Source organism: Athene noctua, chromosome 3 (assembly GCF_965140245.1).
Source record: "Athene noctua chromosome 3, bAthNoc1.hap1.1, whole genome shotgun sequence".
NCBI classification, from domain to species: domain Eukaryota; kingdom Metazoa; phylum Chordata; class Aves; order Strigiformes; family Strigidae; genus Athene; species Athene noctua.
In genome coordinates this window covers 11,772,208-11,791,457 of record NC_134039.1, presented here as the reverse complement: position 1 = coordinate 11,791,457, position 19,250 = coordinate 11,772,208, and the positions used below count along the sequence as shown (strand labels likewise).

General features: G+C 37.6%; 1 protein-coding gene across 1 annotated transcript; it reads left to right on the top strand.

The window, feature by feature from the left end:
- Positions 1 to 12,111: 12,111 nt before the first annotated feature.
- SPIC (Spi-C transcription factor) lies at positions 12,112 to 18,417 on the top strand. The gene is made up of 4 exons (XM_074901260.1): positions 12,112 to 12,217; positions 13,842 to 13,954; positions 14,485 to 14,593; positions 17,990 to 18,417. Exons 1-4 carry the CDS (start codon positions 12,112 to 12,114, stop codon positions 18,415 to 18,417), a joined length of 756 nt encoding a protein of 251 aa, XP_074757361.1.
- Positions 18,418 to 19,250: the final 833 nt, after the last annotated feature.

The following is a 19,250-nucleotide window of genomic DNA, read 5'->3' as shown; positions in this document are numbered from 1 at the left end:
CAATTTCATAAAACAGGCAACCAGAAGCCTTAGCTTATATACTCATGATTCCACTTCTCAATTCACTTTGTGTTTTTACATGTTTCTTTCATACCTACCTTTATCAGATACATCCTAGAAAACTTGAGTGAGCTAGACTCACTGAATTGTGCTGTAGGTGTGGGTTGGGGAAATTCCATGGAAGACATTTACAGGACATATGTAAAACTAAGGTGTGGCATAATTGTCTGGTCTCTTGCTGCTTTGTTGAATTCAATGCAGGCATCTAACCTTCTTCTACTGTAGGTATCTTTCAAATGAATTATATTTTAATGTGTTTATTTGATTCTGGGGGCTTCTGTGGCTGATGAGTGGAAGTGGGAATGGCAACATGACCAAAAAACCATTCCTGATTTTTTATCTTAACTGATAACTTTTCCCCTTATATTTCACTTTTCTAGTCATTTAACCAATTGAATGTTGGAAAAAACCCTCACAGTCAAGTTAGTTGTTAGATTTTACTATTTCTTTTACCTCAAAAACAAATTGAAGAGTGCGGTCAAATAGAAGCCATTACAAAAAGACAGTTTCATTTGAAATTTAAAACGAAAAGACACTCAGCTTTAGAAAATTCTCTTTCAAAAAAGATTCCAAGCCAGAAAACAATTTTACTGACATGCCTCCTACCCTACCATCAAGATACAGGATTTCTTTAACACCAGTTTGTAAAAATCCCCAAAGCCTAAGTGCTTCTTCAGCACTTCCCTGATAATATAGGAAGCATTTATTTGCTAGTCATAGCACTTTATACCCACATAACTGTTTGCCTCATCAAAGCATAAAACCCCATTATTTGGGACAGCTGTTTTTTAGTCACCTTCAGAGTACAGTAGTGAGAGGAATTCTATTTTTAAAGAATTTCCTTTCCTGCTCTGCAGTTCCTTAAAGTGTATTTCTTTTATCTAGAATTCTGTCAGAAATCTGACCTCATTGTACTCCTTCAACAAAGGCAGAATGTGCTGCATTTTTTTTGTAATATGACAGTTATATCACCAAGAACAACTTTAAATAGTTTTTGTATTTTAACTATTTTTATTCAGTGCATTTGACTGTAAGGTCAGACATGTTTTCATGTCTCCAACTGAACTAGATCAACTGGTTACCTCTCGCAACTATTTCTGACTATCTTCCTCCCAACCATACAGCTTCCTTCCTTTCAGATGACCTGTTTTCAAGTCTTAGCTATTCTACTTTTTCCATCTCAGCCCTGTGTAAGAAATATCTGTCCAACTCCCTGGTGGGACTCAATGTAGATGTCTGTCCCTGAAAATGTATGTTTTGTCAGAGGCTCAAACTGCTATGCTTTTGGTGGTTGCACATTTAAACATTTTCTTAACTTTATGGTTAAGAATGAGATTATGTCAAAACGTGATCCCACACTTTGCCTTAATAGAAAAAATAGAAGGATATTCACTTTGCAATGCATCTGCCTGGGCAGGGCAGTTGGCCTTCCTCTTGCACATTGTGGAATTTGGGCCAGCCTGCCAGGGTACCCTATTTATAACTATTTAAGACAAAAGTACCTGCAGCAGAAATAGCTGGAGGAAAATTCCTATGGAATATTTCATCTGCTGGTTGAAAGCCCAAACTGATTTCTCCTTTCAGTTTTCAGGAAGTTAATCCTAACACACAGGTTTTTTTTCTAGTTCTCGGTCTTCTGATGAAATTGTGCATCTTCCATGAAGGGTGGTGCAGAAAACTCATATTTGTGTTAAAAATATTTTCGTCCCATTTTAAATTGGAAATTTATTTCTTTTATAGTGTCTCATACTATTTCTGCCTAAGTTAAAGTTATAAATTAAATACATACACTTCATGGGCCTTATACTAGTATCCTGTAGAGTGTTGAATTTCATTTAAGGTAAAAGTCATCTTGTATTCTTATGATGAAAAAATCATGTCATATAATGTATAATGTCTGTATTTTTATTAATAGTGCACACATTATTTCTGTCCTCTAACTCAACACACATAAGAATCCTAGGCTTGTCTCATGGTTTTCTTCCACCACTTTTTGTTATAAGCATATTTTTCCGTTGATAGTGATTTACTGCGGATTTAAAGATATTTTAGGGCTTGCATAATAATAGATATTGATTTTTCTTCTTGTTCAGTAACTACAGATGTGGTTCTTCAAGAGATGTTTACCTGGTCTGTCTGCCTGAACTTGGTATGTATCTTGTCTTAAAAATGTTAGGGTTACAATACATTTATATTGTTTGCTTCTATATCATTCTACTACAGGTCTTTTTTTTTTTTTTTTTTAAATTTTATTTTAATTTTCTACAGAGCATCTAAGACATTATTTTCTTTTTTTTTTTTTTTTCCTTTAAACTGCTGTTCTTTTTGTTTTTTTCCCAATTACATCTGGTTTTTGGTAACTATCATCATTGTATCCAAAACCTTGGTGCAGATGCTTTAAAGTCAACATATTCAGAGACTTGCTAGTAGCTATCAGTGATTATTCTGCTTTTTTTCATATGGATGTTAGAATAAGATGTTCATGGAAGCAAGTATGTTAGCCACAAGGAGGTCTGTGTGCAATTGATAGCTGGAAACTAGGTCTCCATGCTTCTCCTCTTCTTATGTGCTTCCTTAGGCATCCAGCACGAGCAACAATCAGAGGCAAGATACTGAGCTGGATGGACTTCTGATTAGAGTCATTTCAGGCATTCTTGTATACTTAAGCCGTGTTCTTAAATATTGCCTCTCCTCATCTCACAGCTAAAGTGGAACACATTTTTCTTTATGGTTTTTGAACTGCAAAATGAGTTCCACCAACAATTCCAAATTCTTGCACTGCAGCGAACAACCATACTATTACATGCTTTTATCATTTTTCTTAGGGGGAATGTATATATTCTGAGAATAATTCATTTTCTTAAATATTCACCCCTTCAGATTTTTTTCTAGGCTCTACCTGGAAGTATTATCATCAGGAAATAGTTTTTCACTCACACAAACTGAGCTAGAAAGCACTGTTCTGCAGTTACCTAACTCTGTAAGCATTTAATTTCATCAACACCTCTCCAGTTGCCTTTCATGTTTTCTAGATGACTAGACATCTGAATGTAACACAAAAACCTTAAGGGTCACCATGTGCAGACATCCTCTCTTTCCCCAAAATCTGTAGCTTAAGGAATTTAGTATCTCCATATTTAACAGCCCTGATTAGATTTTCCTCCAATTTCTTTTTGAATAAGTATTATTTCATAGCTTCTACAACATCCTGTAGATAACTGATATTTTCTGTAAATTAACAATTTGTTGTGTGAAGTACAGTAGCCTTTGCTGGTTGTGTACTTACATTCCATGGTGCCCTTTAGTGTCCCTTCTAATACAAGGACTGTATTAGAACTATAATATATATTTATACATATTCTCTAAGTCAATACTGATTTAATAGATTTCGGCCATCCCCCCTCTATTTTTTTTTTCAGGTTTAAGAAGCAATGCTGCTTTTATGCATATCTAGAAATGACCCAGTCTGACTGAATCAGTGCCTTCCCTGTTTCTAATGCTGCCCAGGATCCAGATGCTGCACTTTTTTTCTGACTGAAGTCTTCTGCATTGTCCAAGCTGCCAGCTGTTTCTAGATCATTCCTAATGCTAATGAACAGGCCTTTCACCTAATGAAATTTCAGACACTTTGTTTTGAAATCTGGGTAAGAGATGCCTCTTTTAGTATTGCAGTTCAGTGGCATGAATGCTTTAATGGAAATAGATTTGGAAACAGCCTTTTCAATGGTTAATGGAGATGCAAATTTAGATGTCCCACAGAGGCACGGCTTCAAGGTGAAGAAGTGCCACAGCCTGAGTTTAACAAGCAGTTCTACTGTTCAGGGCCTTCTTGTGAAGGGTGGGGAATGTGAGGTCAAACTCCTGGAACTGAGGAGGCAACTGAACCTACACGGCTACTGCCCAGGGCAATGCTGCCATCATTCAGCGAGCATGCCCACCACTGCCCTTTCCCCCATGGGGCTTTAAAGAAAGGATGGGGCCAGGATTTCAGACACCTTGTTTCTTACTAGCTAGATAAAATGCTTTTACTTCCTGCATAGTGCTGTGGCTGCTGATTTGATTTTGAGATACAAAACTGCCTCCAAGAACTTTCGAGGACCGTAATGTATTGCGTTCTAGAGGCACCTAAAGCATATGTATTTCAGCACTTAAATTGTAAAGTCTGCTTTTTATTGACCTGGACATAAATCTATGCAGTGGAAAGGCAGGGTTTCTTAGTTGTAATGTGGTTGCAGATGCTACAGCAGTTATCATATGCCAGTCTTTTCAGCTTTTCTAAAATAGACACAATGGTTTCCTTCCATTCTTTGGAGTTCAGAAGGCTCTGTCACGTAGTCTTAACATTTGTTACATCTCAGCTTTATGATTTAAGAGCAATGGGATTGAAATCTGGTATTGAATTAATACTGAATCGTCTAAATGTCCCTTGAATCTGAAGGCGTGTTTCTTCCACATATAGTTACTTGGAAAATGATTAGTTCATATGTGGCCTCCCCAGTTTCACCATTAAGGGTGATTAAAATAATGTGTTCTTCTTTATACATGCTTTCTGTTTAAGTAAAAGACTTCCATTTTCACCCTTTATCAGACTCACCTAATGATTGTCTTTCCTTTATCCGTTGCTATTTTTATGAAATAATCTGATATTATTAATCCTATCTTGCTCTCATAGTTTTCCACTAAAGTATTATTGACTCGTGGGTGTTTTAGCCACCCTAATATTGAAGGGAGTATTCATTATACCTGTACATTAATCAAATTCATTACTTCATATTTTACTTCAAAATACTAGTTAGGGTTGTTTTGGTTTGGGGTTTTTTTTTTTTTTTTTTTTGGTCTTAATGCACTTTTTGTTATCAGTTCCTTGTGCTTCTGTTGTGGTTTCTGGTTTTCTATCTTCACGGGGCTTCCCAGCAGAAAGTCACTTCCTTTGGTTATATGGAGCCAAAGAAGAAGCTTCCTGAGAAGCCCTGCTGACAACGGACAACTGGACTGACATATCGGGTCTAGTTGTAAAGTGAAGGCCTTAGATGTGGGTTTTCCATTGAAGAGCTGATCTGCCCACTATGCAATTTAAGCCTTCATGCTGCACTTCTCTTTTTAGGCCCCAGAAGAGGTAATTCCATGTTTAGACCTAACCTCTGTAATGATTTCTCCAAATACCTAATATTATGGTTGTAATTATTTGATAGTTCTAAGTGAAATATGTCACAGATGTAAAATTAGCCAAGCAATTATATCTTTTAAGGTTGGGTCATAAGTTCTTAAGGCAGTAAAATGTTAATATTCAAACGTATCAGTATTTCCATTTATATGCTTTACATTAAGATAATCACATGTAATTTTGAAATAGTCTAAAAGTAGAGACTATCTTCTTAAGAAATAGCAAGACATTTTTTCTTTGGTCCTTTAAAGTCCAGAAAATTATTAACTCTAAAAGGATTTTCAAATAAAAATATTTTAAAGCAATGTTAAAATTAAAAACATGATTCTGAGGTGGGAATCTCAATGTGATATGCAAAGGTTTCATATTCAGAGGTAAGGAAATTAGTCTGATTGAGATAATCCCTCATTTCAGGCTTGAAATTAAATTTGTAAAATATTTTCAGTATCTTTTTTTCTTCCTTAAGAGGAGAAACAGCTTCATACGTAAGATGTACTTGGAGATAATGATAGGACAAAGCTCTTATAAAAAAATGTTGCCCTGGAAGAAACTATAAAGAGCTCTTACAAGGATTAAAATGCAAAATATCACTCTTTCTGTTTAACCAACTGTAATGCTTTGTAAGGTAGCCAAAGAATTAAAACAAATCAGGAAGTCAGGGAAGAATGTGCAACATTAGTGCTGGCACAGCAAGTTTCCTCTTACTGTACTGGAAATAATACTAGTGTCAACTATGAGCCAGAATTCCTGTTTGTACAAATCATCACTGATCTTTTGGCTTTTGTGGCTCTATACCAATTTCTGCCAGCTAAGGAACTGATACTATAACTTCACAAATTACAATAAAAACCTTATATTTTTCATTGCAGAATTTGCTGTTTGTAGAATGGTTTGTAAGGCAAGTGAAGAGTTTGAACTTATATCCTCATCTTCTGGCATTTGAATAAATGATTGTGTTAGCTGAAATGCATAGACAAAAATCTTCCAACATAAATGAAGTAATTAAACCCAGTTTCATCATCTGATTTGCTTACATGATGCCATAATTGTGTTATTAGTTTTTATGTTCCCTTTCAGGTTTTTTCTGTATGTATTCTACACTAAATTATCTGACCAAAATCATGGTAAACAATAGTACTTAGGATGGTACTAACCAGCATTTATTTCCTTTTTGTGTTTGCTTAGTGTTTTTTTTCTTTTTAAGGAGAATTTTCATTGTATTCTGGCTCTGGGAATGGGAACTCAGGCATTTTCTGAGGCCACTAATTTGAAGTTCAGATTGCAGACTGATTCACTGCAAAACACTCATGCCTGGATTATCACTGCACTCTGCATGTAAAAGAAGAGCTCTCCATGTGTTGATCCCTGTACTTGCTGTGTAGAGAAAAGGCTGCATCCTTTCTGCAAGAAACTTTCCAGTTTCTTTTGAACCTTGAAAGGAGTGGACCAGAAACAGCATGGTGACAGACATTTGAAAGTTTACTGGTCAACATGGTTATTAGACTCAGGAGGTGAGCACAGGCATGTAACCTCTCAACCCTTCCGCTTTCAGGGAGACAGTATCTGTGGTTGTGTAATTATTGTGAACCTGCACCCATGAAGATTGATGATAAAGATTATTACAGAGCTGCATGGCCAGATGAGGGGTGGCAAAGGGGCCAAGTGCCAGAACAAGTGTGTAAGCACAGAAGCTCTCTGCGGCTGTCATATTCACCAGTTTCTGATTTCTGGAGATTCTTGAGCTGGTAGGCAGTCTGTTATGCATGGGCAAATAACTCCCCATGACAGAATAATTTCTACAACCAGTTGTGGGTTTTTTTCTGTGAAGTGACTTCTGTTGTGAGTCATATATATCTGTGCTATTTGGGCAGTAAACAAATTGCCTGACACTCAAAAAAATATCTGAGAAATCTACAAATGCCTGGTGAGAAAATTTGCCATTTCAAGTTTTACATTCCTTTATGAAGGGAGAGACTCTTTTTTATTCCATGTTTGAACAGTGCCTCATGTGAGAATCTTTAAGCTTTGTCAAGCCCTTCGACAAGTGCTGTAATACATCATTTAGTTCTATTTTTTATTCAGAGAGGTGAAAATGTTTTTTATGTACCATTACTATGAACTAGCTTTGAGTGCCAAGCAAGGATGAAAGAAAGTTCTGAAACTTAAACAATCATTCTGTTATTGGAAGCTTATTTTTAAAACATGGAGGAAGGAGAAAAGCTTAATGTTGTGATTTTTAACTGATACTCAAATTCTGATATCAAGCACATCATTTCTTTAAGACATGAAAATGTGAATAGTAAGTCTTTTTCTCAGGCATGTATCTTGAATCCGTCTTCCAATCCAATGCAAAAATCAAATCAGGCTTTCTTCTGTAATAACATTTCTTGGTAGGGGCCAACATGCTGCCTGCCTTGACTGTACTGTGATTTGTAGAGGAGTGAGCAGTCAGTGTTAGATGGTGCTCAGTCCTGAGCTGTACCTTCCTCCGCCTCTTCTGAACTCTTAGAGGCTTCGCAGGGAGATAGCCTAAGCCCCAGCTCCGAGCTTGTGACAGGCCAAAGATGCAATGTACAAATGGGTTACAGAGTTTAAATGTACCCTAATAGACAGCTTTTGCTCATCTCTCTGTGATGTGTGTTTGTGCTACGTATGGTACCTTCCCACTTCCTCTGAAACAAACCTTTTGCTGACCTGCCTTATGGTGTAGCCTCTTACTTGAAATGAGAACGTTTTGGTTGAGCAGTTTGATTTAGGAAGATTGATTGTTTTAATGGTGTTAAAACCATTAGCTTTAATCTCTCGACCTTCATCCTCTTTTACTACTGGGGTGTGTTGGTCCCGGCCAGCAGCCACACACCCACACAGCTGCTCGCTTTGGGAATTTAACTGAATTTATTGCCTTTATATATTTAGTTGCTGATTTGGGTATTGGGAAGCAAAGAAGACAAACATTAAAACATCTTTCCTTCCCCTTTCCCAGGCTTAACTGCACTGCAGACACATCTCCTCCCCTCTTGTTATCTCCACAGGTTACATACACTCAGTCACTTCTGAGAGGCGATGAGTGGCACAGGGGGTTGGGGTCAGAACATAGTGGTTTCTCTCTGCCTCTCCTTGATTCTCACCCTTTTCTTCCACTGCTGCTTTCTTCTTACTCATTTCTTCTGCTCCAGCATGGTCCCTCTGTGGGGGTGTACCTGCTCAGTCATGGATCACCTCCAGCTCCTTTGAATTGTTCTTCTCTCATTCCCTTGTTTCTAACTTTGTCCCCTTGTTCCTCTCCTTGTCCCCTCTGGTGTTCCCTCGCAGGTTTGTCTCCTCCCCTTTGGCATTTTCTGCCCTTTCCTCAGTATATTTTCACAGAGGTGACACACGCGGCTGATGGACTCCGCTTTGGCATGTGGTGGGTCAGTTGCAGAGCCTGCTGGAATTGGCTGTGAGCAGCACAGGACAGCCCTGATTGCCTCCGCAGGGGCCACCCCTTCAGTTTTGTAACCAGGATGAGTGGGGAGCACAGGAGACCAGAAGAGTAACTGTAGAGATGTAGGAGTAGGCAGGTCAGATTGCATCCTCAGAGGGTCTATTAGGGCATCATTTATCGGGAAGGAACCCAGGGGGCATCTTGAAGCTCATTCATAATTTTAAATCCAATACATACTTCTACTTCAGAAAAGAACTGAACCATGAAATCTGTGCTTCTCCATGTTGCAAAGTTAACTGTATGTGGAAAGGAAGTTAATTGTGTAATAGTATTTTGGCCTGAAATCTGTGCTGAGTCACAACTTGAGCTTATAAGAGCACAGTTGCCAGTTAATATTCATTTATAGGCCCAAGTCATGTCAGAGAAGTGCTACAAAATGGAATTTGTAGTCCAAAGAAACATACACATGTATCAACGTATTTCACAAATAAAAGGATATTCTGAAACCTTGTGGTGCAAATTTGGAAAAGGCAGCTTGCGTCTGAAAGCAGCAGAAATGGTTGAAGCTAACACTGGCTTCAAATTGCCTCCACTCAGCATTCATATCCAGGCTAGTTCTTGACTATAGTTCTTGGTTGAAGGAGTATGGATAAATATTGTAAGAGGTCATTACTATTTTACATCAGTTTCATGGCAAATGCTGAGGAAATTTTCTAAAATGTGCCTCTGAAAGACTTGTCTGCACAGATCTACAGCACAGGATCGACTATGTCAGCAATAAGAAGCTTTCTACTGAAAAACATAGTTCTTATCCCATAGGATGAAACATCGTAGCTTGTAGCTGCTCAGAAAGTATGTGGCAAATCAGCAACTACAGCTTGTCTAAATCTGTATTGAATACTTTAGTGAATGATTTAGACCTGGACCTGCTTTGAAGAAGAGTTATGAAATTCCCTCAAACTCTTATTCTGAGGTCTATTTTGGTCCGTTTCTTGCACTGAGCTAAGCAGGAGGTTCAGATAAGGCCTCAAAGTCCATTGCAGTCTATGTGGGAAAGATGAGTGATGTAGGTGGTTGCTCTAGACATACCATATTGGTGACAGATTTGATAGGATGTGACATAGACAAAAGGAATCTCTTCCAGTGCTTAGAATCTGCATGTTTTGGACAATAGTTAAAGCATTTTATTTTATTTTATATCAGTATAAATCACCCTTCTTTTGTGCAGAATGAAGGGCCATGCTAGCAGTTTACTATACCTTTACTCTCAAAAAACCCCCTAGCCAAAACACTTCCCTAAAATCAGCTATTTAATGCAGCCCCTTTGCCAGCCCATTGCTGTGGGAACTCAGTCTTTCATTTATGTATGAAACCAGACAGATTCTTGTCTTGTGTGTGGGGCTGAAATTCTAGGTAAGTGTCCAAACTTTTTTTTAAACTTGCTTGAGGTGTGACTTTTTCTTTTTTGGTATGAATTCAGCTGTGTAAATGGTATGACCATTCAACAGTGCCTTGCCGATACTTGTACATTTTAGGCTTTGAAAGGCATCAACAGTGACTATAGATGTTCTGTCAAGATACTAAAGTATCGGTTTGGAGTTTGAGTTAGACAAAAGCAATTTAAGAAGAGTGAATTCCTTAAAATTAGGGGAACACTACATGAGGATCTTCGCAAAAAAGATTCCTGTCTTTAACTTCTACAGCTTTATACTCCAAGAATGTGTGGCCACTGTTGCAGCTGAAGGATTAATATGGCCCACTGTAGTTTTAGAATAAAATTAGATTAGTTTATCAAAATACTTGCTGCACTGAAGTTAAAGAGAAAAATCCCATCAACTTCAGTGAGGTCAATTTACTGAATCACCAGGATTTCATGATATACCCTTGGTCATCAATATTTAAAAAAAACTTTTACAAATTTTGACAGGAATTTATAACATACTTATCTGAGGCAGAATTACCAGGTTAGAACATTCATGGCCAGTCTTGGATAAAATTCTTCCTCATTTATATTTATGCATCTTCTCTCCTTTGCATTTATAAACACCACAGAGGGAGCAGTCTTGCATCTGCTGAAATCACTGCTAAAATGTCCAGTATTTTCAAGAGATTATAATCAAACATTTAATGAGTAAATTACTGATATAGCGATTATTATATTTACAAGTTTGAAATAATAATGTAAATGAGAACAGGGAAAAAAACCTGCAAGGTAACAAAACCTGATTATTGTAATCTGTAACAAATATAAATAAAAAATAGCTACTAAGGGATTTTCACTGTTTATTAAACAATCAAGTTTGTTTCTGGAACTCACAATTAGTCTGAGAGTTTATGTATACTCCTATACAGTCATATGCCAATCTGCATTATGAAAAAACATAGGCTTGTTTCAACTTGTCTGCAAACCAAAGGGACTTAAACACTTGCATGTAATTCAGATCAGTATTTTCTTTGGGAAATTAGTAGCTGTGCTAACTAAGACTGAATGTTAGCAATAACACATTTTCACTTCATAATGTCTTTAAAAAAATATGTTTACGATGATGGGGATAATAATCTAAAAGTTACAGTACTAATGAAACTGGAAACTTTAGTAACAAAAAATAGTATGAATTTTAAAAAACCGCAATGTTTCAAGTATTCAATTTCATTAAAATATCACCTTCTAATCCTAAATTACTTGCATCTGTGTTATTAAATATATTTTATTTCATCAGTGGAAATAATAGAGTTATTTCATTTAGTTAATTTTAATTATACTGAGATAATTATTTTTTATTTTGAAACACACAATCAAAAAATATTGTTTATTTTAAACAGGATTCAAGTTTTGATATCTAAATAATGGTAAGTCTACAATGCCTTTATTCTCTTTCATTATCGAGTGCTTCAAATATGCTACAGAAAACTCTTAGGCAAACAGATTTGAGGGGATTTTTTAGATTTTTAGAACAAGATGTTCTAAAACGATAACGAACAATTTTCTGAAAATCAACACTTGGTTTCCTATGCTGGCATAGTATAGCATTTTCTCTGCATATCCACTTCGTAACCTGTGTGTAATAATTTTTGTCATGTCAATGTTATTGAATGATAACTTTGGCTTTATAAATCATGCTACACAAGTGATACATACCTGTGTATTACATACTATAAACCACTCCAATAGCAGTAACACCCTTTATGTAAACTTCTGCTGCAAATTAAGGAAATGAACCTTGAAACCTTCGCACGAGTGAGTAATGTTACCCGTGTGAGTTGTCCCACTGACCTCAAAGCAACTTCTCAAAGGAGTGAGAACTTTCTCATAATAGTAAACGATTATGGTAATGCCTCAGTGCCTGCAAAATACATATTCCAGGAGGATGTACATTCTATATAATCACTGTATTTATTTGGGATTTTCCGACTAATAATGTTGAAAGAACCAGCCTGGTATTTTCTGGCTCCTGACAGAAAAATGTTCTTGCAGAGTTTTCCTGACCAGGATGTATTGGGCCAGGCTTTCGAAGATGCGCTGGAAGTACTGCAGCAGCACTCTGACAGAGAAATGCATTATTCACCAGGTAAAAAAGACCATTATTACATTTCATTTACCTCTCATATTTTTACAGAAAATCTTGAAGCATATAGATAGGAGAGCGGTTTCCCAGAGGTGGAGTAATGGATAGCAGAGGGGTATGTTGGGAGGATGGAAAGGGGGAACAATGTTTGAAGAATTTCCACCCCTCCATTAGTACTGCCCAGTGTGGCGTTCACCTTCCATGTCACAGTGCAGGGAAACTGTTGGACAGTCCCCCTCTACCTTCCCCAGTACTAGCCCAGGTGCATTGAGCTCAGATTTCCTATAATCAGAGGATATATGACCATAATGCAACAGCTATTTTCCAGTTTTAATGTTTTAATTCAAAAATGGTCTTCTGTTATGCTGTGAATAAACTCACATAACAATGAATTCCGGTGGGAGAAAAAAAAGAAAAAAAAAAGACCAAGAATCCAGCAAGTGAAATTAATTTCCAAAATTAATTTTTTTACATTAAAATATAAATTTTAAATAGTTTTATGCAGGAATGATAGTTCGAGTCTGGATAGTTGACAGAAAAGTGTTCTTCTTGGCTTGAAGAGTTTTAAACTTAACAAAACTTAAAATACAGGCAAGCTGTAAATTGTTCCTGTTCAGGCAAGGTTTTGGCAATTAAATTATTATAAAATTTAAAATCTGTGTTTGGTGTTTTTACATTGTAGAAATGTACAAATAGAAATGGAAGGAAAGGAAAATAGGAGGCTACTTCACAAACCCTCTAAGTCCAGGACAAAGTATCTACTGTCTTTGTTTTGAATGCCTTTCATATGAGGAAGTTTATTTACATATTATCTATTGTGTACTGAAATATAAATAAGATCAGTTGGGCCATATCTTCAGCTGTTGTTAATACACATGCTGAAAGACCCGCTATATATAATTACTTGTAGGTTCTTGCCTGTATCTGTTGTCAGAGGCAATGGAGAGAGGTATTAAACACTTGCAACCCAGTGTTTACTGTGTCTCACAGCTGCACCCACATTTCCAGTTGCAATAGATGTAGCCTCCAAAATCTTCTGACCACCTGCAGTGTGTAATTTATTCCAAGTGGCTCAGTCCAGTGTTCTTCTCTCCTTCTTTAAAAAATCCTCAGGTCTTGGGTGCCTTCTGTGGTCCCTCAGGCACTTCAGATGCTTTGATGCTCCTTCACTTCATTCATGATTGGAGACTCCGGCTTGCATAGTACTAATGGCCTGCAGAACTGTGTGACATTCCCTTTTCCTTTCTAATACCTGTATTGCAGTGGCCTGTAATTATCCCGTTCTTTATGTTTGGTGATCTGTTTGGCCCTCCTTTTTCTATTAACCAAACTATTTCATGATACTATGAAATATCTGACATTTCATCTTAACAAATACTGATTTTCATCTTGAAGGCAAACAAAACCAGCCCAAGAGTTCGATTAGCAGCAGCAGTACAGATTATGTTGGATAACCTGCTGATATGAAACATTTTGGCTCTGGAGACTTTATTATCTAGAAGGCAGCCTAGGATAAGTGCTTTTTGATAAACTCAGCAGCATGTTAGATGGTTTGCCGTTGGATTTTTTTACTTCTTCTCCCTTCCTTTTACTCACTCAGTTTTTGCTCCATCCTCCTAATTCTCAGGTTATAAAAATTGCCTGACTGTAATCAACCATCACCACCACCTCCGAGCAAGTCCCAGCTACTCTACTGCACCATCTACAGAGGACCAGGGGTATAGCTGGAGAAATGTGATTGTAAGTGAACAGATGACTAATAAGAGTCAGACATAAATGGAAAATTGGCTGCCCATCTGTGAGTGTGGCCACCAGGAGTGTTGGAAAATGAATATTGCAAGAGAGATAATTTCAGTTAGATTCTACCAAATGCCATTTTCAACCAGCAGAATAGTAACAATGTGACAGAGGAACTACAGAGTGCGTAGGGGACACTGTCCCGTGACCCTTGTCTTTTACTGACTCTGGAAACAGAGCCTACTGTTTCTCCTCTGCTTTCAGCAGAAGAGTTAAAGGTTCAGAGTGAGGCAATTACTCTGTTTTCCCTCCTAATTTCTCCCCCGGTGGGCAGTCCTTCCAGCTGGACATAAATTAGTGCAGCTAGTTACTGGTACGGTATACTCCATGCCTTGGTGGCTGAGAAGAGTCCTCCATGGGTGAGGTGATGAAAGGTTGCATTTTGAAGGCTTCAGGGAATTAATTACTACAAGTTTCTTTTTCCTCAGAGAATGTATTCTGTTAATAACTCTTCATTGTCTTAATTCTTGAAGAACAGTGCAGCGGATTTTTATGCAGATGAGACTGTCTATCATACACTGCAGAATACTCCAGAAAGCCAAGCGATGCATGCCGCTGCTGGCCAGCCAAAAGCAGGGAAAGGTGTGTAGAAAGAGCATATCTTGAAATGCACAGTATGTTACTTTTAAAAATCTCTTGGAAAATTATGATTTCTCTTTTTTTCTGACTTTTTTTACTTTTAACAGGGAAAAAATTTGTTAACACTTAATAGTAAATAGAATGCAACTGCTAGTGTTCAATTCCTATCTGCTAAATCTTATAAGACAAATCTGTTATATTTTTATTCTGTCCTCTTGTTTAGTATATGGAAAAACCAGAGATGTGTTTCACTCTTGGATGAAGTCTGATGCAGAGAAGTAAATCTAACTATCAGTAACATCTTTATCCACTTCAATAACTTCTTTCATGTGGTCCAACAAGGTGTGGTTTTCTTGAAGGTTTTTCACATACATAAATATTTTTGCACCTGATTTTATGCCTTTCTTTGTTTACTTTTCAAATTATCTCTTAGATTTTGTCACTTCCAGTATGTATTTTTATAGCTATTTTTGTACTCCTTTTGGTTGACTTTACTTGAGTGGATATCTGTTTTGCAAAGAATAGGTCAGGTGACATTGGTCATTACGGTACTTAATTTATTGCATTCATTCTTTGACTTTTATTTGGGACTCAGCATCCTTTCTATGACTCTGCTAGATGAGATTTCCACAGCTTTCACTCTGAGCTATTGTACCTACTTTTGACCATGGGGTCTTTTTGAGTAGCTTCCTGGTTTTGCTGCTTTTTGAAATCCCCTTCTCTCAACTTTAGCCACATAGTGTCAGTTTTTGGTATCATCTCTTCCCATTGATGCTGAACTGTGGTTTCTGTTGCTTAATAGCTACTACTACTACTACTACTACTACAAATTCCTTGGGATGATAGGAAGAGTAGCCTCTCCTTTTAAGTTCTGTACTTCTAGCACTTGATTCATCATTTGCGATGGTGAATTTCATCTCAATCCAGGAATGTTGCTTTTCTAAGTCTTACCCAGTGCTGCACTGGGGAATTTTACAAGTCAGTATTTTAATTCACCTTCAGTTGTTACTGGTCTGTTAAACTTAATTTCCTGTTTCATATTTCTTTTACATTATTAACGATCTTCTTTTCCAGAAGTCCATACTGCATAAATTTGCAGAATGGCTGACTATTTTTAATGGGTTTTTTTTGTGTCTTCTTACTGGATTCTTTGTGTCCATGGCAATACTCCTGCCAGAAACTGTGATCTGGGGGGCTGTTTCCACTATACCTAAATAAATTTAGTCCTCTTGGCTTCTTATTGAGTCATGAAATGTTTTCTATACACTAGAAAGCAGTGTGGTCCTTTAGGAATAGATCTGCAGAAGAAACAATCAGTACTGAGGACCCAAAGTCTGTGTTTAAAGCATTTCACAAGGATTTATTTAGGGCAATCTCTAGGCTGGCTTCAAGTTCTGAAAGCTGCAGTGACTGAGATATGCTTCTGGAAAGCATCTTTGGGTTAGATTTCCTCTGAAAGGAGTCCAATTCATGTAGATCAATATGATTCCATGATTTGAACTAAAGTTTGGTGAGTGGAGACAATCAAGAGAGGTACTTTAGAGATGCATCGGTGTTAGACACACCCAGAGAAAATTAGACTGCTTCAAGACAATTCAGCACAGAAATCTAATGCAGATACTCTGAGACACCTTCTGGATCACCTGCCTCTCTCCAGTGACCACATAAGAAACCTACAGACACTAGCCTTGTTAGCTCAGGTTGATGTTTCAGGTAATGAACACCATTAGCTTATGCAATGAGGTGCAGTACAAAGATCTGTGAACTAACACCAGCTCAGACTAGTGCACCCACATTGTGTAGCGCTTTGGAGATAACAGCCGGGCTCTGGAAACATAGCTGCATCAACACATAATAGCAAATAAGCCCTCTCAAACCAAGACATCAGCTAGAGATGATGCATCTAGCAATAAGAGCCTGGGCAGAAATGACAGCTGAATTAAGAGGGCAAACAGTATGGAATCAGATGCTGCTGCAGACATGTCTACACTATCATTTTCCAGCAGAGATTCAGTCTGAAGCAGTCCAGGGATTTTGCCCTGATCTTATTTGTTCTACCATAGGTTCACAGGACAATTTGGGCTTGAGGGGACCTAAGCAGCCCACCTACTAAGAAGTGGCTACTGTGATCAGGCAGTGTTCTTCACTGGTTTGCTTTTAAGCTTCTCACCTTAGTAATACTATATGGACTTCTAGTAGAATATCTACTTCTAGTCACAGGCCAATTTTTATTTAGATAATGAAACTTTATTAATTTTTTGGAAAGTACCTCTGATTTCAGGCTCTTCTTCTTCCTAGTCTGACTGTCACTTCTCTCCTCTTTCCTTACCACCAGATTCAGAATTACTGTCATCCCTAACAGATGTGTTGGCTTGACCCCAGTGTTCCTTAGCAACTGTTACTTTTCCCCTGTTCCTAGTTTAAAATAGCTATGCAAGACAAGACTTTACGAACTTTAAGTGCAGACACTTGTTTCCACTTTGGTTAAAGTGGAAGCTGTTCTTTTGCACAGACTCTCCTTTCTGCAAAATGTTCCTCTTTGTCTCAATCTTAAATTCTTCCTCCTTATGGCAGCTTCTTGGTCACCCTTGGCTTTGTGAAGGGAACTAGAAGTACTTCAGAGAGAGGGATCCACAAGACTAAAGTGAAACTAAATAAGCCTTATTAGTAAACTTAAGTTTGAGAGCTGAGCCTGTGGGGAGAAATGCTTGGTTAGCTGACAAATATTGCAATACTGAGCTTGCTTTATTCTGTATGGGACACTTCTGCACATTTTTAGAAAACTAAAGGGTATCAGAAGATCTAGCTCCTTACTGACTAGGTGAGGTTTATGGTCCAAAACTAGCTCGCTCTTCCCACTCACCCACTCACCTCATATCAGAGACTACCATGTCCCTAAAACATTCCTGCAACAAACCTGACAAAATTGACTAATCTCAAAATCTTTGAGTTTTGATTAAGCAGGGAAATAATTTATTCAAAAACATTCAGACTGGCTCTCCAGAACCTCTTTCCTGCACTGTCTGAGGATGTAATTTTCTGCAGTGGGTTCCTTGATCATGCATCTGTACAGAATGTGTCTGAAGACTGCTGAAAGTGGCTTCTGAGACCTACCACGTAGTGAAGTCACCAGATATTTGTCATGATCCCCAAATAACCTGCTCTTGGAATTCTAATGACCAAACCTCTTTCTGTCACCACAGACCTGTACATGTTTCAGAACTATCACCCTATTTGCTGTTGCTGGTCTTCTGTTGGATAATTTACTAGCGATCTTTTAATTTGTGACAAGGTATTCGGTTTACATATGCTTTTGGCTGTAAGATTCTTCCTAGGAAGACAACTTCTCATCTTTTGAAACAAATATGTGTTCTGACCTTGTATTTTATTTCTTAATAGGTAGAAAAAAACTTCGGCTGTTTGAGTACCTCCATGAGTCTCTGTATGATCCAGCTATGGCAAACTGCATCCAGTGGGTGGATAAGCCAAATGGTGTCTTCCAGTTTGTCTCCAAAAACAAGGAGAAACTTGCAGAGCTGTGGGGAGAAAGAAAGGGAAACCGCAAGATCATGACATATCAGAAAATGGCCAGAGCACTGAGGAATTACGGAAGAACAGGTGAAATCATTAAAATTCGAAGGAAGCTGACATACCAGTTCAGTGCTGTTGTTTTACAGAGACTTGCTCCATCTTATTTCTTGGGCAAAGAAGCAGTTTATCATCCATACGTTCAGTCTAATCAAGAATATCAGTGTGCAGATGACTGGATCAGTTACAATAATTACATGTATAACAGTGGTTATGCATTACAGCATGCTAACAGCTAGACATATCTTTCACATAAACAGGTCTTTGTTAGCTAGTAATACTTTCCAGCACAGGAACTCTTCTCTGTACATAGCTTTCCCTTTAAAATATAATACAAACAGATGAAGAGGAGGGTTTAAAAAATTATATTGGACTAGTTTTCTTCCTTTTGAAGTTAATGACAAATGGTCACTGACCATTGAAGAAAACCAGCAGCTGTAGGGCACATTCTATTCTCCATTATATTAATCAGCAGAATTATTTTATATTCAAGCTGGTATATCCAAGATCAGGATTAAGGCTTTTGTCTGTTAGTGGGCATCAAAGATTCCACCCTGACAACACTCATTGGAAGTTTTATGCATATCCCCAACATTTCCAATCAGAGTTTAGATGCTGTTGTACCATAGCACGTGCACTCCCTATCAGTTGGGTGCACGTGAATTAGAAAGGAAAGAGATTTGCCAATGCATGAAGCTGCTGCCTGCTTTTTTCATCAATGTTCTTTATTAAGAGACATTTTCCAAGTGAATGCCTGGCTGAACGATAGAATCCACGTGACAGTGCACCTGTTGGCCAAGTTGTTAATCCTTAATCACTTAAATTAACATATCTTAGCACAGATACTGACATATGGTATTAGGATTGCCAGGTGCACATTTCACTGTTGGCAGTGGATTCATTGGGAAAGTGACCATACCATGAGAGGGTTAGTAAAGGATTATGCTTTTCATGTAGTTATTTACAGTTCTTTCCCCATTAATATGAGAAGCTGCACTTTTATCCAGCAGTTCTTTACTCACTTAAACATAGTGCTGTTATTTATTTTTGGAGTTATAACTTTGTGCATATA